The 23,061-nt window shown below is 45.3% G+C and overlaps 1 protein-coding gene across 1 annotated transcript in view; it reads right to left on the bottom strand.

The window, feature by feature from the left end:
• The window catches only part of LOC137426023 (glycine receptor subunit beta), a 253,604-nt gene that overhangs the window by 123,423 nt on the left and 107,120 nt on the right, over positions 1-23,061 (bottom strand). The window contains exon 6 of the mRNA XM_068114744.2: positions 5,573-5,655. Coding sequence (XP_067970845.2) covers positions 5,573-5,655 — 83 coding nt within the window. The remainder of the gene's footprint in view (positions 1-5,572; positions 5,656-23,061) is intronic.

Below are 23,061 nucleotides of genomic sequence, written 5' to 3'. Positions count from 1 at the left end.
TGCTTTTTATTATGTCCAAATAGGCCGCATGAAGCCAGAAGACGTCGGGAAGAACATCGGCCCAGCAGAGAAAGTGAAGACCACCACCAGTTGTTTTGTTGTGTTTATTAAGAACCATGGTGACTGCGCACCGAGTGGTGCTTTTGGTGCTTTGTGGTGCTTTTGGGTGCTTTGGTGGTATTGGTACTGGTGCATCGATGCAATGCGTGCTGTCTCCTCCCTCCCAACAGGAATTTCTTTTTCTTGTTCCCGAAGAAAAAAAGAAAAAAAACACAGGTCCTGGGTTGCGTTGTAAATAAGAAATCACGTCATTGTAAATAATGCTCCCCACCGTAAATGTATAGTTTGAGAATAATTCCGTAATTCGGTTAGCTGTGGGCTTGAGTCTGTTAGACAGGGTGCAATGCAATAGGGGGACATACTTATTTGTGTTTTAAGATTGTCACACTCAGGGTCAGGTTAATTGTAGAGGGAATTACACCTACGTGTCACACTAAGTTAAAGTTTAGTAGGCCCGACCACAGGCCTGAAGAAAGGAGGGTGCAGTGTAACGAATTTGAGAAGTGTAACGGCTTTTTTTGAGAAGTGTAACAATTTTGTAGGAAGTGTAACAAATGTGAAAACGTTACAATGTGAACGTTACAAAAGTATGGTAACACCCTGTTAATGTAAATAATGGTCGCAGCCGTCCTCCTAGTTAATTCCATGAAACTTACACGCAGGTCACGATATATCTTTTTAAATAGTGTATTTCCTTATTCCATGTAGGCTAAATCTGTGTTTCCCACTAGATTGACTTTGCATTGTATCAAACAAAATAAGAGTAGGCCCTTGCAATTTCCCCAAACATCTCCGCTCTCCAAAGTTCCTTTCAAAAGGGTGGGAGTTGTGTTCAATCCCGCAAGCCGCCATTGCCCATGTGCTAATCTCGGAGAAGAAAGGCGTGTCTCCACCTCGTCATAGAGGGGAGGAGTGAGCCAGAGGGTCGCATGGCCAATCAGCACCGCGGTGAGCGACCCGGTAGGCGTGCCCTCGCAGCCGGCGGCTTGATTCCGCCCGAGGTGATAAAAGCGACTGTAAGGGACTGCTTTACCAGATGACCTGGGAGATGAGCAAAGAGGCGGCACCAAGAGGAGCAGTGAGATGCGAAACGCTCCAAGCCAAAGAGGAGAGGTACTCGGCAAGGAAACCAGCTTTGGAGAGACGCGCTGAAAGGAGGGAGACGGCTCCACCACAAGAAGAGGAGCAGGTGTGCCGAACCAGCGCGTGACGTCTACAGCAGCGGATACGCGACGGAGGGTTTTCCCGCCAAAAACCGCGAGGAATTGAGAGCTGCTGCCTCCGACCTTGCCTCCCTCTCAAGCAATCCACCTCAAGCCCTACCTGCCTGCAATATCCCCTGTGTAAGTGTGAACGTCCTGTCCTACTCGTTGTCTTGGGATTAAGTAAATTGAGTAGAATAAGCTAACGATGCACTGTGTGACTGCTTTTTCCATCCATTGCTTGTAAATAATTTTGGTCGCTCTTCCTTTTTGCTTGTGTGTGTATAATAAATCTGTTCTTCCTCCGTACTCTGTCTTTTTCTCTTTTCCTTCTCTTTCGGTCGCTTTAGAGGTTTCCCGATAGAATATCTGTGGGGCGATCTGGTCAACGTCGGGTGGAATCGGGTTCTAATCGGGGAGTAACTGTTCGGACGCGGTAATACACCACCGCTCGGTCAATATAACATCTAAAACCGCGTCTGTAACAATATATATATTGTTGCGGATTTCGGAGCATGGCGCTCCCCTTACCGAGGGGGGGTTAATCCCCTCGTCTATTTAGCTGGCCGTCTCCGGTCCTGGATCTATGACGTCACTTCCAGTCAGCGCTGAATAGGGTTGTAGGCCAATTGTTCCTATTACCTAATTACCAGCACCTTCCGGTAAGCGAGGAAATGAGCCCCGCGAGAGCCGCGGCTGTAATGGACACACTGAGTGAATTGAGCCACGACTCAGGCCGTTAACAAAAGGACTAAACCCGATTATAGCTGTTGGCCAAATTGTGCCACAGGTACTCAATGGGGAAATGACTAAGACGATCGGACGGGAGGAAGCAAAGAATACGAAGGGTAAAGGAAGAACAAATATGATTTATTACTATCTAAAAGAGGAAACGAAAGAAGGGAATATACAGAAGAGACAACAAAAGGACATAGGGCAACCTTAGACACTTATATAACACGCCCTGACAATACAAAGAGACTCACACGAAAGGTAGCTGGTAGGGGAGGAAGGTCCAGGTGAATGGTTCCAGGTGAGGGGATGGTCCACTGGTCCAGGCTCCGTGTCTGCGGGTGAAGGACGGCTGGCAGCTTGACGTCGTTGGCACGTGACCGGACCTTACAAACGCGAGGGGCTGGGATGAATGCACGTATAGCGTACCACGGCAGTCGTATTGACAACTATCTTCCCAAACGAAGCTCTGCGCAATGTTCTTAAGTTCGCCGCCTCTGCGCTGTTCTCTCTCTCCTCATGTCTCTCATTCATCTCCCTCGGTCTCTGCTCTTCTCAACTCCGCCTGGTGTCTCCCTCTCTCTGTCTCTCCATGAAAAGGCTTTGCGCTCCCGTTTTTATTGGAAGCCTCGCGTATCAAGCCGCGTCCACTTTGCTCCGCCTACCCGTGAACACGCCTCGCCCCGGATTGGCCGCGAGGGTTCATTCGTACCTCCCCTCGTGACGCGTTGATGGGGTCACGCCCATGTTCCTGGCCGCTCCTCCCTTTTTCTTCCACTCTGACCACGTGCGTAATGGCGGCTTGGGGCCAGCAAACAAACCAAAAGGGCAGCGAACGCTGCAATACGGCTACTGGCACTTTGGAGAGAGAGAGATGATTGGGGATAATTGAAGGGGCCTATCTTATTTGATTAATACAACGCAGATTCAAACTATTTGAAACAGATCCTTACCTGAAACATAGACTAATGAAATAACGAAAGAAGAATCTATGGTTTGCTACGTGTTGCAATATGACCTAACTTGGGTGCGACCTTTGAACTTTACACCAAAAATGGGAGTATTTACAGGGGATTATTTATAAGGGAACATTAACAAAAATTTACCAAGTGGAGGGTTCTAAAAACCACAACAATATGTTTGTGTGTGTATATATATATATATATATATATATATATATATATATATATATATATATATATATATATATATATATATAAATTCAAAACACACCTGGTCACAAGTGTGCGCACTGACCAGGTCCTCAGTCGAGGTCCTCAGCATCATCCCGTTTCGGCCCTTCAACCTCGATACGGTCAGCTAAGGTGGGTCAGCAGGGGCACATACACATCCAAAACCAGCAACTACACCTGGATGCATACATACCCCCACCCCCAGCGAGTGCGAACGCAGACTACAACAACAACACCTCCACATACAGAATCCACAACACCAAACAAACATGGTAGAACACTCAAACACCCACCTTTATACCCTTCACCACTCACCAACAAAACACACCAGATCATTCATACATACACACACACACACACACACACACACACACACACACACACACACACACACAACACCAACCAACCACCTACCCTTACAACATACAACACTCAACATACAAAAACACACTCATGCAAAAATTAATTCATGCAAAAACACACACCCTCACCCACTCACTCCACTCACATTCACATAATAAGAAATAATAATAGTAACAAAAAATAAAAATAAAAATAAAACCACACAACCAACCTACACCGTTCGACGTGCCTCCATAAACTTCCCCCACATCCAAAATGAGCCTTTCAAGGCAACCTGGGCCACCTTGTCACACATCCTCCTTCTTTCTGTCCCACACACTCCGAGCCTAGCAAGAAATGCAGAAAAGGAATTGCCAATATACCCTCTACACCCCACCTCAAATGGCTGACACGAAACTCGCCAACCCTTCTCCCGGCACTCTGCCTCCAGCTCACTGTACTTTCCTCTCTTCCTCTCGTGCACCTCCTCCATGTTCTCTTCCCAAGGTACAGACAATTCCCCTAAGATGACCTGTCTTGTTGCACCTGACCTTATGACAATGTCAGGCCGCAACCTTGTCACACAGATCTCCTCTGAGAATACCAATTGTAGCTTTAGGTCTGCCACCACCTGCCAATCACAAGCATCTGACAGCCCTCTTGCTTTCCACCTCCTCCTCTTTCCACTTCTTACCACTTGGCCCTCTTTGACAAACCACACCTCTCCCCCATCAGTCTCCTTCTCCACTCTTCTTTCTCTCGAACTCAGCACCTCTTGTTGCACCATCTGCACCACCACCACCAGCACCTGATCATGTCGCCACCTGTATTGTCCTGCTGCCAGTGCTACTGAACATGAACTCAGTGCATGCTGCACCGTTCCCACACCTCCACACAAATAACATCTCTCCTCTTGCAACAACGCCCACAATCTAAAGTTTACTGGTGATGGAAGCACATCATAAGTTGCCCGCAACAGGAAATTCAACAATATTGGCTCCATCCTCCAAATCTCTTTCTTGCCACTTCAACATCCTCACCGGCACACCTTCCCACCTAGTCCAAGCACCTTGCTGTGCCTGACCGACTGCTTTGACATATCTCCCCTCCTCTTCCTTTCTTCTCACCTCCCTCTCAACCATCTTCTTCCTCTCTTTCACACATGCCTTTCCCCATCGCTCATGCTTCATCCACCCCAAGCCATGCTTCCCATGCTGTACCATCCCCATGACCTCCTCCTGTTGGATACATATGTAGATTTATTTATGGATATATATATATATATATTGTGTGTGAGAGAATGAAGACAGCCAAAGAGATTGTTTGGCTGTACCTGTGGAGCTTCTTTGGCTGGATATTGAATTCCTCTGAAAGACCGAACCGTTTATTTTCAAAAACAATATTTATCTCAACGATTGCACGTTGGGACATATAAAAACAATCCGGATGATTGTGCATTTCAAAGATTCTTCAAAGATTCATCAAGACAGTCGATATGTTAAGCCACACACTTGATGATCACACATGGTGTCGATTGTTTTCAGATTTCATAATCACACAATTTATGAAACCGAGTCGTAAACTGTTCTGAATTACGATACTTTTGATACTTTATCAAAGTTTTTCATAAACGTTCTCCAATCTGTTTTCGCAGTTTCAGTTTGTTTCACATTTCAATTAGTATTTTTGAGAAGGAAAACTGTAGATTATGATAACTGCACCTTTCTTTTATTATTCAAAGAAATAAGCTGCAATATAGGTCAAGAGTACTGATATTTTCAAAAGTAAAATCTTTGTAGTTTGTGCACTTTTGGAATGAGTCAAGATATGACATTCACAAACTTTCAGACCACATCTGAGATTTGTAATAAAAATACCTGCACTTAGAGTTTGTGGTGTAAGTTTGTGGTTTTTTGGAAAAACCAACAGTTAAGGCATTCAGACTGCCATTACTATTATCATCATTCAACATAGAGGATAAAGAGGTGGAGTGTAGGTAATAAACTCTTCTAGAAACAAGAGTCAAGATCCATAAACACTCACAACTCTCCAACTGCATCTTGCACCTTTGCGTGTCCATTGGAAACAGCGTGAGATCCAAGGGACACGATAGGACGAGAGAGAGCCTGTACACACGGGAAGAACAAATTCATCCCGTTAAATGTCTCCTGCAGTGAAGGCTATATATATATATATTTGCCGTGTCAGAAAAAATAATTTGAGGTGTAATTATTCCAAATTATAATTATAAAACAATAATATTATAAAACGATAAAAATATAATTATAAAAAATAAATATAATTATAAAAATACAATGATAAAAATTAAAATATATATAATTATAAAAACTAAATATAATTATAAAAACTAAATATAATTAAAAAATACAATTATAAAAATTAAAAATATATAATTATAAAAATACAATTATAAAAAAAAAAATATATAATTATAAAAAATAAATATAATTATAAAAATACAATTATAAAAATTAAAAATATATAATTATAAAAACTAAATATAATTATAAAAAATAAATATAATTATAAAAATACAATTATAAAAATTAAAAATATATAATTATAAAAACTAAATATAATTATAAAAACTGAATATAATTATAAAAATACAATTATAAAAATAAAAAATATATAATTATAAAACGAAATATAATTATAAAAACTAAATATAATTATAAAAATACAATATTATAAAAATTAAAAATATTTCACTATAAAAACTAAATATAATTATAAACAATAAATATAATTTAAAAATACAATTATAAAAATTAAAAATATATAATTATAAAAACGAAATATAATTATAAAAACTAAATATAATTATAAAAATACAATATTATAAAAATTAAAAATATGTAATTATAAAAACTAAATATAATTATAAAAACTGAATATAATTATAAAAATACAATTATAAAAACTAAAAATATATAACTATAAAAACTAAATACAATTATAAAAACTAAATATAATTATAAAAACAATAATTATAAAACAGCAAAAATACGGTGTAAATATTAAAGACGGCCAAGATGTAAAGAGAAAGACGGTGTGAATTTTAATTCAATGTAAGAAATGAAGAAATTAAAATGCCTGGGGACTTCAATTTACGCAATCTTGTTACATTGTGTTGTCTATAACATTATAACAATTAACTTCAAATTGGGTGCGTTTCTTTGTTATAGGCACAAAAGAGTAATAATTTTTTTTTGGGAAAAGTAAAGTGAAACTCGTGAAAAAGGGGGAAAAAAAAGTAAAGTGAAAAGCGTAAAGTGTTGTAGGCAGAAAAGAGTAATGTCTACATCAGACACTCTTAACACACCTCGCTGTCCCATTTCATACAGGTAATTATTCCTTAAAAGCACATCGATTTTGGATAAAGCAGCCAGGTAAAGCGATTGCGCACTCACTCACTCACTCACTCATCTTTGCTCCGATACAACTGAAATTAAACTACAACGTTGGCAGCGAGTCACGTGGGCTTAACAACTTGCTTACACTCGCCTGTTAAAAAGCATTTATGAAAAAATTGCACGATGCATAATTTTTTTTATACTTTGTAAACAAAATCCTCGATTAAAGGATAAAAGTAAAAGCTTTCAATAAATTCCGCCGTCCTCCTGGTAACCGCTTACCCACAACCATTGAAGTATTTATCAGTGTGTTTATGGTAATCTGCAAAATTGCTCCTTTAACAATACAAAAGAACTTTTTTGTTGTTAAAAATTCTTCATTGTTCCTTCGCATTCTCCGAAAAGCTGCAATCTTTACCCTCACCAAAGGAGAGGTATTGCATTTGTGTCAGATTGTTTGTCTATCCACACAGAGCGTGAGTCGGCTTTTCTCTGAAACCATTTTTTTTTTTTTTTTTTTTGTATACTGAATCGAGGCTCGCGAAAGAGCTAAAATCTTGTTTGGACCAATTGACACAAAATTTTCAGCATAGAAGCGGCTTCTCCTGCATAATTTTTAATGATAATTATGACGTCATTGGTTGCGTGGTATGGGCGCCATCTTGGTAAAACCTTTGCAACTTTGTAACTCTGAAACCACTCCATGGAGAAAAATTGAAACACGGCTCTACGACTAGAGAGGGGGAGGAGGGTGGGGGGGGGGGGGGGGTGGGAGAAGTGTAAAACACAAGGACACCAAGGAATTCCAGGACAGAAGTTGGAATTTCAAAAAAGTGGATTTGGGGTGAAATTAGCGGGGGTAGAAAAGATCAAGGTTTTGGATGGGGGAAGATACGAGATGGTGGTGAACAGCTGTTTTAAAGACCTGGTGGGAGGAGTGGGATTGAAGAGAGTGAGGGAGTTTGTTCCAGAGGCGAGAGAAAAGAGGAATGAAGGAGTGAAGGTGAGCAGAGAGTCTTGATTTTGGCAGTTTAACCATAAGAGGGTTGCAGGCAGATCTTGTGCGACCTGTAGGAATATTTGGGGGACAGAGCCCAGAGAGAGCTGGGGGGGGGGGCAAGGCCGGAGAGGAGTTGGTAGAAGACGGAAAGACCACCAACCTGCCTGCGGTGAGTGAGTGAAAGGCCCTTGGAGTTAGCTTCATCGCGGGAGATTCCAATGATTCTGAACGCTTTGGTTTCAACAGCGTGAAGACGAGCTAGGTGTGAGGCAGGAGCACCAGCCCAAAGGGGAGAGCAGTATTCCATTGAGCTGTGGATGAAAGCCTTGTATGTGGCGAGGAGCTCAGGTGTGCCAAGGAAGGACTTCGCATGACGGAGGATGCCCAGTCGGCGACTGGCTTTGGAGGCCAGATTTGAAATGTGGTTTTCCCAGGAAAGATCATGGCAGATAGTGAGACCCAAAAGCTTGAGTGAAAGAACTTCTTGGAGAGGATTATTCAGAAAGTGGATGGGAGGGTTGTCCAGTCGGTCTTTTCGCAGAGACATCGCAAGAGTGAGATTTGTCAGGATTGAAAGACATGTTCCACTTGTTTGCCCATTCTGTGATTTTGTCCAGGTCTGCAGAGAGTGAGGAGGCTGCAGACTGCCGATCTGAGGGATCAGGAATGGAGCGACAGGGAGTAGAGTCATCAGCAAAGAGATAGAGAGGATTTTCAAGAGAGTCAGAGAGATCATTGATGAAGACCAGAAAAAGCACAGGGCCCAGAACACTGCCTTGGGGAACTCCAGCCTGAACAGGAAGAGGAGATGAGATAAACCCATTCAGGGCCACACGTTGACTACGACTAGAGAGGAAGTCCGCCAGACATGCGTGGAGATTTCCATGGATACCAAAGGAGGAGAGTTTGGTGAGCAGAGCGGGGTGCCAGACCGTATCGAAGGCACGTGGTATGTCAAGGGAGACGGCTCTAATTTCCTGTTTGGCATTGAGGACCTCCATCCATTGTTGAGAAAGCAGAAGCAGCATGTCCAGAGTAGAGTGACCAGGTCTGAAACCAAATTGATGATCAGAGATCAAGCCATTGGAGAAGAGGAAAGATTTCATATCCGAAGCAATGATGGATTCCATGACTTTGCTGATAATTGGGAGAAGGCTGATTGGTCTGTAGTTGCTAGGATCTGTTTTTGCACATTTTTTGTGCAAAGCGGTGATGTTGGCTGATTCCCAAGCAGATGGCAGATGACCTTGAGCAAAAGAGAGGGTGAAGAGAACAGAGAGAGGGAGTGAAAGAGCAGAAGAACAGGATTTTAGGACCCATGGGCTGATGCCGTCAGGTCCATTTGCAGAATCAGAGTCGAGGGTTGACATAAACTTTTCCACCTTGTCAGGAGGAAAGGACACAGAGTCCAGGAGCAGCTGGGTACGACTGGGTATGGTGGGTACAGAGAGGGATGGGTTTGGGACACAAGATTTAGAGGCAAGCACAGAGTTAAGGCATTCAGCTTTTTCACGTGCGGAGTCAGCCGTGTAGCCATTTAAGGTGAGAGAGGGGATGGAGTGGGAACAAACACCAGAAACAGATTTGACCAGACATCACCAGGATTTGGAAGAGGGAGACAGATAAGAGAGTTCGGTCTTGAGAACGGAGAGATATTGTTTCCTGGCTCTGCTGAGGGTGGACACACACTTGTTTCGGGCTTTGTGAAAGGAAATGAGATTTCCTTCTGTTGGATTTGCTTTCCAGGAGACGAAGGCAAGTTGTTTCTGGGCAACAGCCTCACCACAAGATTCCATGCACCATGGACGGGGGGAAGGGTATGACAACTGAAGACGAGATGGGATAAATCTGTGCATGAGGGAGAGAGCAATTTACTTTGGAAGAATTCCCAGGATGAGTTGATGTCAGAGGCGGTAGAGATGGGAGACCAGTCCAGATGATTGATGGCTACTTGAAGACCGTGCCAGTTGGCCTGAGTGAAATGCCAGACTCGTCGACGCTGAGGAGGCTCTCTGAGAATGGTCAGAGAGATGTCCACTTTAACAAGCACATGATCAGATGAGCCGATTGGAGCAGAAGAAGAGCAGCAGACATTTTCAGGGAAGTTAGTCATAACCAAGTCCAGAAGAGAAGATGCTCCGTTGACTGAGACCCGGTTCGGGAAATTGACAGATTGTGTCAGTCCCAGTGAGTCGCAGAAGTCCTTTGCTGAGGAGTCATGGCTGGTGAGAGAGGCACCCACACCCAGCCAATTGCCATGGTGACAATTGATATCACCACATATGAGGAAGAGAGAGTTGGGATGGGTAGATAGAAGTTGTTCCATATCATTATCAGACAGCGAGATGTAGATGGAGTCATCACTGTTTGGTGGACGGTACAACACACATATGCACAAAAGGTGGGAGCGAAGGGGAAGCCATAGCCAAAGGTATTCCTGGGGGTGAGGTGTAGAGAGGGCAGTGCAGGGCGAGTGAGGAAGAGAGTTTTTTTTATAAAGATAGCAACCCCACCTCCAGGACGAGGCTCAGGTCTATCATACCGGAGGAAGGAGTAACCTGGGAGAGATACCAAGGAATCAGAGACATCATGAAGGAGGCAAGTTTCTGTTAAGCAGATCACGTCTGGTTTGTCAGAAGCAAATTGTATGGAGAGATCAGTCAAGTTTGAGCGAAGGCCCCGGATGTTTGAGGTCCATACCGTTAATGAAGAGGAAGGGGGAGCATCGGATACAGAACGGGGGGGGGGGGGTAGGGTAAGATATGGAAGAGGAGGAAGTGGTAGGGAGAGCTGTTGAAGGTGTGTCAGAGATTTCAGAATAGCTTGGAGAAACGGAAGAATGAGGCGGACAAAAGGTTTGATGGTGATTGGGTGAGGCACAGTGAGGTGTTATTTGAGGAGGGGGAAGAGCGAGGCAGAAGGTTGGGGGAGATGAAGGTGAAAGTTGGAAGGGGGAAGAAGCGGGGAGGATGCTTTGAGGAGGAGGAGGAGTGAGAGGGGAGTCTAGGAGGGGAGAAGCGAGGGAGAGTCTCGGAGGGGAGGGGTGTGGGGGGAGTTTAGGAGGGAAGGGGCAAGGGGGGAGATTTGAAAGGGATGGGTGATGGGGAACATTTGGAGGGGAGGGGCAAGGGGGTAGATTTGGAGGGGAGGGGTGATGGGGAAGTTTTGGAGGGGAGGGGTGATGGGGAAGTTTTGGAGGGAAGGGGTGATGGGGAAGATTTGGAGGGGAGGGTTGAAATTGGATTTTAGAAAGTGTACGATTAATGGGAAACGAACATGTATTGCAAAATGAGTTTCTTGTGACCTTCGAGTCAAAAATACGTTTGAGGACGCTGAAGGAGGGGTGGAGTGCAGGAGAGTTTCGGGAATGTAGAAAAGAGGAACTGTAAGAGATGGAAAATTTTTTTGGAATGAATAGATTTGGTGAGCAAGTCAAAAGCATCCTTTTATAGAAGAAGAAGAAAAATGTGTTATAATATACGACAGAATACAGTTCTTCAGGGGAAAGTTTAAACATTTTTAAATTGAGCAGTGAAAACTATGCACGTTTGGGTTTTTTTTTTTTTTGAGTTGAGATTTTAAACAAGGAAGTATGGGGTGAAAAACTGGGACAAAAACAGAGAAAGAAAGTAATTGCAGCACAATCGACGGACCGCTGAGAGAAAAACAAAACCTCAAGGTCGGACACTGTAGCCTACTGGGTCTCAAAATACGCGACACGAATTAACCAACGATTTTGTATACATGTATGAAAAGTTAACACCGAGAATCGTACTAAGGACACAATATAGGTACACACACCGAAAGATAGATACAGTTTTGACAAAAACACAATTGTGAAAAATTACTTAACTTCGAAAGCGTGAGCGCATGGACAGCTTCGAAAAGACGTGACCTCGCCGCCGACTTAGTTGAGTTTTGATTGAACATAAATCTACGTCACCAATAAACCACACGAATACAGCAGCTAATATACACCACACAAAATACACCACACAAAATACACCACACAAACACGTCTTGGCGAGTTTCTGCAATTTGATTGCTCTTTCTTGTTTGTACTTGTACCACAGTTCTGTCACAGTTGTCAATCCCTTGTGCTTTCACTCGACTCCATTCAAGTCTCAGACATGTGGATCTTCCATTCTTTGATTTGCCTCCTCACTTCGATGATATCGTATTGCCCTTCGAACTTTACGAACCTCTTTTCACACACTCTTATTGATATAAAGGCTTTGCGGTCCAGATGCAGCAGCCAACACAACCTGAATGGGATCCGACCCCACAATAAGCCTCTTCACAGTGCTGCTCCACTAATCATTTTTTGTACAAGAAGGTAGACGAATAAAGTAATTGATATCGGCGATAATGTCCAAGTCATTTCTCTGGTGTCCAAGTCAATCACAAGAATGAATTGATTCGATTTTGGTGAAGATCTGGCTCTGCATATGAGAATTTCTTTTTTAATTTTCAAGTGATTCTTCACCATTCAGAGATGGGGCCAAAAACGATATCTTATTATAATGGGGCAATTTCTCTATTACCATGGAGTCCTCGGTTGCCTTCTTCCACCAAAGGTTGGGATATGAAAGGCATAAATAAAGGAATGGCATTTTCACGTAATGCAGTCAGCACTTTGTGGAATGTTTGCTTTCAAGAGTCAAAGCAAAGAAATGTTGTTTGGTTTGGATTTTGTAAAGCAGATGGATTGTGAACTCTGTGACGAATTGTGGCTGGATGTTATGTTTTCATCCCTCTTAGTCTGTATATCTGTGAGCAGGATTTCTCAAAAAGGAAGAGGTTAAGGACGGATTCAAACAATATTTGGTGGACAGGTTTGGGTGTTTCACAAGGATGAATTGATTCGATTTTGGTGAAGATCTGGCTCTGCATATGACAATTGTTGTTTTTTTTTTGTTTTTTTTGTTTTTGTTTTTTTTGTATACAAGATCGAGGCTCGTGAAAGAGCGAACATTAATCACACAGAAAGACAAACTGACACATAAAACATATAACATCGGGAGCGGCAGACAAGATGGGGAGAGAGGGGGAAGGACACAAACACAACATTTGAGAGCAGGGACCGAGAGACATGGAGACATCGAGAGATCTGAGAGAGGGCGAGGGCTTTGGGGGGGGGGGCATGGGAAGGGGGCGGTGGGAGAGGTATAAAACATATGGACACTGCCAGGACTTCCAGGAAAGAAGTTGGAATTTCAAACAAGGTGGATCTGGGGTGATTTAGCGGGGGTACAAAAGATCAAGGTTTTGGATGGGGGAAGATAAGAGATGGTGGTGAACAGCTGTTTTAAAGACCTGGAGGGAGGAGTGGGATTGAAGGGAGTGAGGGAGTTTGTTCCAGAGGCGGGAGAAAAGAGGAATGAAAGAGTGAAGGTGAGCAGAGAGCCGAGATTTCGGCAGTTTAACCATCAGAGGGTTGCTGGCAGATCTTGTGCGACCTGTAGGAATATTTGGGGGACAGAGCACAGAGAGAGCTGGGGGAGCAAGGCTGGAGAGGAGTCGGTAGAAGACAGAAAGACCACCTACCTGCCTGCAGTGAGTGAGTGAAAGGCCCTCAGAGATAGCTTCATCGCGGGAGATTCCAATAATTCTGAAAGCTTTGGTTTAAACAGCGTGAAGCCGAGCTAGGTGTGAGGCAGGAGCACCGGCCCATAGGGGAGAACAGTATTCCATTGAGCTGCGGATGAAAGCCCTGTATGTGGTGAGGAGCTCAGGTGTGCCGAGGAAGGATTTCGCACGACGGAGGATGCCCAGTCGGCGACTGGCTTTGGAGGCCAGCTCGGAAATGTGGTTTTCCCAAGAAAGATCATGGCAGATTGTGAGACCCAAAAGCTTGAGCGACAGAACTTCTTGGAGAGGATTGTTGAGAAAGTAGATGGGAGGGTTGTCCAGTCGATCCTTTCGGAGAGACATAGTAAGAGTGTGAGATTTGTCAGGATTGAAAGACATGTTCCACTTGTTTGACCAGTCTGTGATTTTGTCCAAGTCTTCAGAGAGTGAGGAGGCTGCAGACTGCCGATCTGAGGGAAGAGGAATGGAGCGGCAGAGAGTGGAGTCATCAGCAAAGAGATAGAGAGGATTTTCAAAAGAGTCAGAGAGATCATTGATGAAGACCAGAAAAAGCACGGGGCCCAGAACACTGCCTTGGGGAACTCCAGCCTGAACAGGAAGAGGAGATGAGAGAAACCCATTCAGGGCCACACGTTGACGACGACTAGAGAGGAAGTCCGCCAGCCATGCATGGAGATTTCCATGGATACCAAAGGAGGAGAGTTTGGTGAGCAGAGCGGGGTGCCAGACCGTGTCGAAGGCACGTGATATGTCGAGGGAGACAGCTCTAATTTCCTGTTTGGCATTGAGGACCTCCATCCATTGTTGAGACAGCAGAAGCAGCATGTCCAGAGTAGAGTGACCTGGTCTGAAACCAAATTGATGATCAGAGATCAAGCCATTGGAGAAGAGAAAAGATTTCATATCCGAAGCAATGATGGATTCCATGACTTTGCTGATAATTGGGAGAAGGCTGATTGGTCTGTAGTTGCTAGGATCTGTTTTTGCACCTTTTTTGTGCAAAGCGGTGATGTTGGCTGATTTCGAAGCAGATGGCAGTTGACCTTGAGCAAAAGAGAGGGTGAACAGAACAGAGAGAGGGTGAGATAGAGCGGCAGAGCAGGATTTTAGGACCTGTGGGCTCATGCCGTCGGGTCCAGTTGCAGAATCAGAGTCGAGGGTTGAAAGAAACTTTTCCACCTTGTCAGGAGGAAAGGACACGGAGTCCAGGAGCAGCAGGGTACGACTGGGTATGGCGGGTACAGAGAGGGATGGGTTTGGGACACAATATTTAGAGGCAAACACAGAGTTGAGGGATTCAGCGTTTTCACGTGCGGAGTCAGCTGTGTAGCCGTTTGAGGTAAGGGAGGGGATGGAGGGGGAACAAACACCAGAAACGGATTTGACCAGACGCCACCAGGATTTGGAAGAGGGAGACAGATAAGAGAGTTCGGTCTTGAGAACGGAGAGATATTGTTTCCTGGCTCTCCTGAGGGTGGACACACACTTGTTTCGGACTTTGTGAAAGGAAATGAGATTTCCTTCCGTTGGATTTGCTTTCCAGGAGATGAAGGCAAGTTGTTTCTGGGCAACAGCCTCACCACAAGATTCCGTGTACCATGGACGGGAGGAAGGGTATGACAACTGAAGACAAGATGGGATAAATCTGTGCATGAGAGAGAGCAATTTGCTTTGGAAGAATTCCCAGGATGAGTTGATGTCAGAGGTGGTAGAGATGGGAGACCAGTCCAGATGAATGATGGCTGCTTGAAGACCGTGCCAGTTGGCCTGAGTGAAATGCCAGACTCGTCGACGCTGAACAGGCTCCCTGAGGATGGTCAGAGAGATGTCCACTTTAACAAGGACATGATCAGATGATCCGATTGGAGCAGAAGAAGAGCAGCAGACATTTTCAGGGAAGTTAGTCATAACCAAGTCCAGAAAAGAAGATGTTCCGTTGACTGAGATCCGGGTCGGGAAATTGACATTGTGTCAGTCCCAGTGAGTCGCAGAAGTCCTTTGCTGAGGAGCCATGGCTGGTGAGAGAGGTACCCACACCCAGCCAACTGGCATGATGACAGTTGAAATCACCACATATGAGGAAGAGAGAGTTGGGATGAGTAGATAGAAGTTGGTCCATATTATCAGACAGCGAGATGTAGATGGAGTCATCACTGTTTGGTGGACGGTACAACACACATATGAACAAGAGGTGGGAGCGAAGGGGAAGCCGTATCCAGAGGTATTCCTGGGGGTGAGGTGGAGAGAGTGCAGTGCAGGGCGAGTGAGGAAGAGAGTTTTTGATAAAGATAGCAACCCCACCTCCAGGACGAGGCTCAGGTCTATCATACCGGAGGAGGGAGTAGCCCGGGAGAGATACTAAGGAATTGGAGACATCATAAAGGAGGAAAGTTTCTGTTAAGCAGATCACGTCTGGTTTGACAGAAGCAACCTGTATGGAGAGATCAGTTAAGTTTGAACGAAGGCCCCGGATGTTTGAGGTCCATACCGCTAATGAAGAGGAAGGGGGAGCATCAGATACAGAACAGGGGAGAGGATGGGTAGGGTAAGATGTGGAAGAGGTGGAAGAGGTAGGGAGAGCTGTTGAAGGTGCGTCAGAGAGTTCAGGATAGCTCGGAGAAAGGGAAGGATGGGGCGGACAAAAGGTTTGATTGTGATTGGGTGAGGCACAATGAGGTGTTATTTGAGGAGGGGGAAGAGCGAGGCAGAAGGTTGGGGGAGATGGAGGTGAGAGTTGGAAGGGGGAAGAAGCGGGGAGGACGCTTTGAGGAGGGGGAGTGAGAGGGGGGGAATTGAAAAGCAATGAGGGTGGGGAGATTTGAAGGGGAGGGGCGAGGGGGGAGTTTGGGAGGGGAGGGGCGAGGGGGCGTCTTGGCGGGGAGGGGTGAGGGGGTAGTTTAGGAGGGAGGGGGAAAGGGGGGAGATTTGAAAGGGATGGGTGATGGGGAAGATTTGGAGGGGAGGGGTGAGGGAGGAGTCTAGGAGGGGAGGGGCGAGGGGCGTCTTGGCGGGAAGGGGTGAGGGGGTAGTTTAGGAGGGAGGGGGCAAGGGGGGAGATTTGAAAGGGATGGGTGATGGGGAAGATTTGGAGGGGAGGGGTTATGGGGAAGATTTGGAGGGGAGGGGTGAGATTGGATTTTAGAAAGTGTACGATTTATGGGAAACGAACATTTATTGCAAAATGAGTTTCTTGTGACCTTCGATTTAAAAATACGTTTAAGGACGCTCGATGGAGGATGGAATGCAGGAGAGTTTAGGGAATGTAGAAAAAAGGCACTGTAGGAGATGGATATTTTTTTTGGGATGAATTGATTTGGTGAGCAAGTCGAAAGCAGCCTTTTAAAGAAGAAGAAGAAAAAGGTGTTATAATATATGACGGAATACATAACTTGAGGGGAAAGTGTAAACATTGAAGGTTAATAACAGTGGAAAACTATCTGGGGAAATGGGAGAAACACGTGGTCGAAGAACGAACGAACGAATAAGAATGAATAAACGAATGAGAACAGAGAAGGAAATGTTTTTTGTTTTTTTTGAGTTGAGATTTACACAAGGAAGTAGGCTATGGGTGAAAAGCCTGGGAATACAGAGAACGAAAGTTATTGGATCACAAACGACGGACCGCTGAGAGAAAAACAAAGCCTCAAGGTTGTACAGTGTACACTGTACAAGGCCTCAAGACACGACACGAATTAACACGATTTTCAATGCAGGTATGAAAGATTTGCAACGAAAAATCTTCGTCGGGACACAATATACGTACAACACCATAAATAAATACAGTTTTAACGAAAATACAAATGGGAACAATCACTTAACTTCGATTTCAAATCGTTCGCGACGCGGCAAAGGCCTTGCTCGCGACGCGGCAAACAGACGATCAATTTATGAAAGATAAACACCGAGAAACAACCAAAGTTGCACACAATAACTTCACACACCGAAGGATAAATACAGTTTCGACAAAATACAATTGTGAACAGACTTAACTTCGAAAAACGTGGAGACCGTGTGGAGCTTCGAAAATCCCTGCCACCGTCCTTGTTAATTTTTGTTAATTTTTCAAGTGATTCTTCACCATTGAGAGATGGGGCCAAAAACGATATCTTATTATAATGGAGCAAACGTATATGGTTATGTATTTATGCATATTTGTGACCAAAAGTCTTCTTCAAATATATATAAAACCGAAAAACACAGTCGGTCCGTGAAGCTGTGAGGGCGTGAAGCCATGTGACTAAATATCTATTAATTACGTACTGATTGAACACCGGTTGCATCCTGTCTATTAATTACGTACTGTTTGAACACCGGTTGCATCCTGCCTATTAATTATGTACGTCTATTAATTACGTACTTTTGGAATATACCTTTCGACCCTTTAGACTGCTTGGAACTTTGAAGACCCCTTAGAACTTTGAAGACCCTTTAAGTCTCGCAAGACCCTTGAGACCACCAAGACCCCGAAATACCCTTAAAGACTCTAAAGACCCCAAAGACACAGAAGACCGTGAAAACCCCAAAGACCCTTAAAGAACCCAAATATCCAAAATACCCCAAAATTCAGCTCCCAAAAATCCTTCAAATAAAGGAACAGTAATAACCCATCTCCTCCAAATAAAGGGACAGTTTTGGTACAGGAGTACAGGGCTTTACTGCGATTTTCCAAAAGGGAATGTGATAAGTCAAACTGATCGCTATGAGTTTTTTAAAAGTTTTTTTTTGTATGCAGAATCGAGGCTCGTGAAAGAGCTAACATTTATCACACAAACAAATCAAACAGACAAACAAACAAAGTATATAAAAAGGGGAGCGGTAGACAAGATCGGGAGAGAAGGGGAAGCACATAAACACAACATTTGAGAGCAGGGACATCGTGAATGTGTGGGAGGGAGAGGGCTTGGAGGGAGTCGGCGTGGGAAGGGGGTGGGGTGGGAGAAGTATAAACACAAGGACATGGACACCAAGGACTTCCAGGATTGAAGTTGGTGTTTCAAAAGTGTGGATTTGGGGTGAAATTAGTGGGGGTAGAAAAGATCAAGGTTTTGGATGGGGGAAGATAAGAGATGGTGGTGAACAGCTGTTTTAAAGACCTGGAGGGAGGAGTGGGATTGAAGAGAGTGAGGGAGTTTGTTCCAGAGGCGGAAGAAAAGAGGAGTGAAGGTGAGCAGAGAGTCTTGATTTTGGCAGTTTAACCATAAGAGGGTTGCAGGCAGATCTTGTGCGACCTGTAGGAATATTTGGGGGACAGAGCCCAGAGAGAGCTGGAGGAGCAAGGCCAGAGAGGAGTCGGTAGAAGACAGAAAGACCACCAACCTGCCTGCGGTGAGTAAGTGAAAGGCCCTCGGAGGTAGCTTCATCGCGGGAGATTCCAATGATTTTGAACGCTTTGGTTTCAAGAGCGTGAAGACGAGCTAGGTGTGAGGCAGGAGCATCAGTCCAGATGGGAGAGCAGTATTCCATTGAGCTGCGGATGAAAGCCTTGTATGTGGTGAGGAGCTCAGGTGTGCCAAGGAAGGACTTCGCACGACGGAGGATGCCCAGTCGGCGACTGGCTTTGGAGGCCAGAATTGAAATGTGGTTTTCCCAGGAAAGATCATGGCAGATAGTGAGACCCAAAAGCTTGAGTGACAGAACTTCTTGGAGAGGATTATTCAGAAAGTGGATGGGAGGGTTGTCCAGTCAGTCTTTTCGGAGAGACATCGTAAGAGTGTGATATTTGTCAGGATTGAAAGACATATTCCACTTGTTTGCCCAGTCTGTGATTTTGACCAGGTCTGCAGAGAGTGAGGAGGCTGCAGACTGCCGATCTGAGGGATGAGAATTGGAGCGGCAGTGAGTGGAGTCATCAGCAAAGAGATAGAGAGGATTTTCAAGAGAGTCGCAGAGATCATTAATGAAGACCAGAAAAAGCACAGGGCCCAGAACATTGCCTTGGGGAACTCCAGCCAGAACAGGAAGAGGAGATGTGAGAAACCCATTCAGGGCCACACGTTGACTACGACTAGAGAGGAAGTCCGCCAGCCATGCGTGGACATTTCCATGGATACCAAAGGAGGAGAGTTTGGTGAGCAGAGCGGGGTGCCAGACCGTATCGAAGGCACGTGACATGTCAAGGGAGACAGCTCTAATTTCCTCTTTGGCATTGAGGACCTCCATCCATTGTTGAGACAGCAGAAGCAGCATGTCCAGAGTAGAGTGACCTGGTCTGAAACCAAATTGATGATCAGAGATCAAGCCATTGGAGAAGTTCCTAAATTGATTAGATCAATTAAGATTTGGTCCAATGGACCAATGGGCCCACTAGTTTATAAAATCGTGGAATAATTGATCTTTCTACAATACGTGTATGTCCCACCCAACATTGTTTTCTTTTTCTCTTCATCTTCACGAGTCACACTTCTTTTTTTCCTTTTCTATATCGTACAAATGTACCTCCTCCCATCCTCTCTCTCTATATATATATATATATATATATATATATATATATATATATATATATATATATATATATATATTGTTACAGACCCGGCTTAGATGTTATTTACCGAGCGGTTTGGTATGACCACGTCTGCACAGGTTACCCGATTATACCCGAACGTTGACTAATCGCGCTACGCTAGGTCAATGAAGGAAAAGACACACGGCTGGGATTAAAATGACACGACACCAGGGATACGGTTCTCAAGACCTCCGGAGGAGGTTATATTCGTTCGGAAGGTTAGATTACAACTACAAGAGGGACAGCAAAGGAAGATAGGCACTTAGACACAATCTTATATTATTCCCGACAGACCACAGAGAAACAGGACAAAAACTGACTCACACGGGGATTGATGGCAAGGAAAGCGGGTATTCGATGGCCAGCACAAGGTGCACCTTGTGCTCAGGGACAGGATAGCGCGGCCCAAAAGATGCAGGAGGTCTCTCAGCGCTCGGAGGTGGCTCTCTTGTCTTCTCAAGCTCGGGGCGCATCTGACCTCACATCCGGTAAGTCGCTGCGTATATCCGGCGGGGAGTGACACGCCCTCGGCTCGTTAGCTCCGCCCCAGATGGAATCGGCTCGTTGCTTCTCATTGGGTGCATGCGGGGGGGTTACCGGCTCCGCCCTTGACGAGGGGCTGACAGGGAGCCCCTTCGTGGTAACCCCGTGGAGCGCATGGTCATGGCGGCTAACCGAGCTGGTGGGAGGACGCACACTCCCCCCGCGCGCCGTGGTTGTAGTTGTTGTTGTAGCTGTAGTTGTTGTTGTTGTTGTTGTTTGGGGAAGAAGATGGAAGGAGGTATGGGAAGGTCCTAAACTCACTACTGGTGCCATATAATCACATTCTGGTGCAACGAAGAGTCAGAATTAATGGAAAGGAGTCCTTAACTGACATAGACTAAGAATAACTAGCAAGATGTCCGAAAGTTGTCTACGTGAGATGCGGTGGACCTGGGCACGACATTTAATGGGGGAAAAAGGGGAAGGTCGGTTCTACAGAGTGTTATTTACAGGCAATGGGACTAGGGAATGGGGGATTGGGGATAGTTGGGGAGTATTGGGGAAATAGGGGAATATTTACAAGCGGATATGGAGGCCAAATTCCATATTCGCAACATTGCACCCTTCTCTACCCTCGGGGCGTCCCGACCCGATAAATTTTTACCTATTTTAGTGTGGCACTCAGATGTAGTTCCCTCTACTATTAACTCTACCCTGAGTGCGACAGTTTTACAGATATTCACAAATGAGTAAATATGTCCCCCTGCGACGTTGCACCCTTCTCCTCACAGAAACACACCCACAGGATAACCGAATCCGGAAAGAATCCTCAAACTAAACATACAGCCGGTAGGGAGCATTATTTACAAGACTACGCTGCTATTTACACTACGATCCAGGACCTGTCTTTGGAGGGACACATGCAGATGTTATGCATAGAGAGAGCACGCATGCCAGCATCGATACACCAACCCACGAGTGCTCTGTGGCCTACGGCCTTTAATAATGTGCAGAGCACCCCTTCCCAGCACGAAAAGCACCACCCCCTCATGTACAGTCAGCACCATCCGGTGCACCAATAAAGTGTTTAGAAATCACCGGTGGTGTCGCAGCCGGCCAATGTTCTGCCGCTGGTCTTGCCTTCATGTGGTGCACTTGGCCTTCTTACTTCTTTAAAAAATCAAGAAAGGCGCCAACCGCGTCCATTTCTGTATTGTGGCCTTCAGGGGGCCAACTGTTAGTGGTTCACCTTGTATGGCATAGGTGCCACGTTGACCCATAGGTCCATCCACGGGTGGTGCTTGGCCGCATAAGACTGCGGTCCATGGTGGGTGGCCACAAACATTGCGGTCCATATGGTGTATCGATCCAGACAGCAAGCAGCGAAAGTGCAGGCCCACAACTGCGAAGCCAGCACCTCTCTCTCCTCTCTCTCTGCCCCAAAGCCAGATCCTCGGAGGTGGGAGACAAAAGAAGCAGACAAGTGAGTAAGGTGGTAAGGGCGCAAAAGTGCACGCAATACAAGGTGATGCACACTGGGGGCACATGGGAACCAGGTGAGACAGGTACGTTCCTACCGTACGCCCCCCCCCCCCACCAGGTAACCTACATGGCCCCTCCCTTACCCCTTACTGTATCCACAAAACACAACACTACCCATAAACATCTACTTTACAAATCAACAAACATCCCTACTGTCTTCCCCGTTCCTCCCATAAACCAAATTCGTCTTCTCTCCCTCCTAACCAATCAAATTTGCCATTTTCAACTCTCATCAAAATTTGCCATCTCCAACTGAACATCAAAATTTGCCATCACCAATTCATCATCAGTCCCTCCTAAGGAGGGAGAGATGGAATCACCCCAATGTCTCATCCACGTCGTGATGCGTCTCACAAATCCACACAGCAATTCTCATTTCCTGCACACAGAACAAAGAAAACACAGGTGTGGAGTCATCATCATCACGACAGGTAAGTGGCTGCATATGGTGCGACAGGTTCATCAATCCTAACTATTTCCGAAATGACTTTAACAACTTTACACTACCCGGGGTCTTTCTCCGGCCAAACCATTGGCCCTCTTACACTATGGGTTCTAAAAACCAATTCCCATTGGCCAACTGTGGTGCTTTTCAATTTGGGGTCTCACTCCCCCGATTCATCTCCCGGTGCCCTCGCACAATTTCTGGGCTGCGGCGTGTACCTCTCCCAGCGGGTCTACCCCCCTGCACACCTCCACCACTGCAGTTGCCTCCGAGCTTACCTGCTCCTCACCCTAACCTAACTACCTGGGGAAGGCCCTCTGGCGCTCTCCCCACTCGGTGCCCTCTCTGGCACTGGGCTACCCGATCCACACCCGGGATCCTCAGGCACCCACTCACAACTACCGGCTCCCAGAGCCCACCTGCGGCCTCACCTGGCCGACATCCTCACAGTGGTGGAGTGCCCAACCAACTACACACACTAACAGGCTACACGCCCAGCCATTTCCACAACACTAATGCACCCATTCACAACACCATTCTGCAACCGCACCACAAATGCCAATATCCAACCACAATTTACCTATACCCTCT

Source organism: Myxine glutinosa, chromosome 4, assembly GCF_964187855.1.
Source record: "Myxine glutinosa chromosome 4, kmMyxGlut1.1, whole genome shotgun sequence".
Lineage (NCBI taxonomy): Eukaryota > Metazoa > Chordata > Myxini > Myxiniformes > Myxinidae > Myxine > Myxine glutinosa.
The sequence above is the reverse complement of the archived record's forward strand: the minus strand, read 5'-3'. Positions and strand labels throughout refer to the sequence as shown.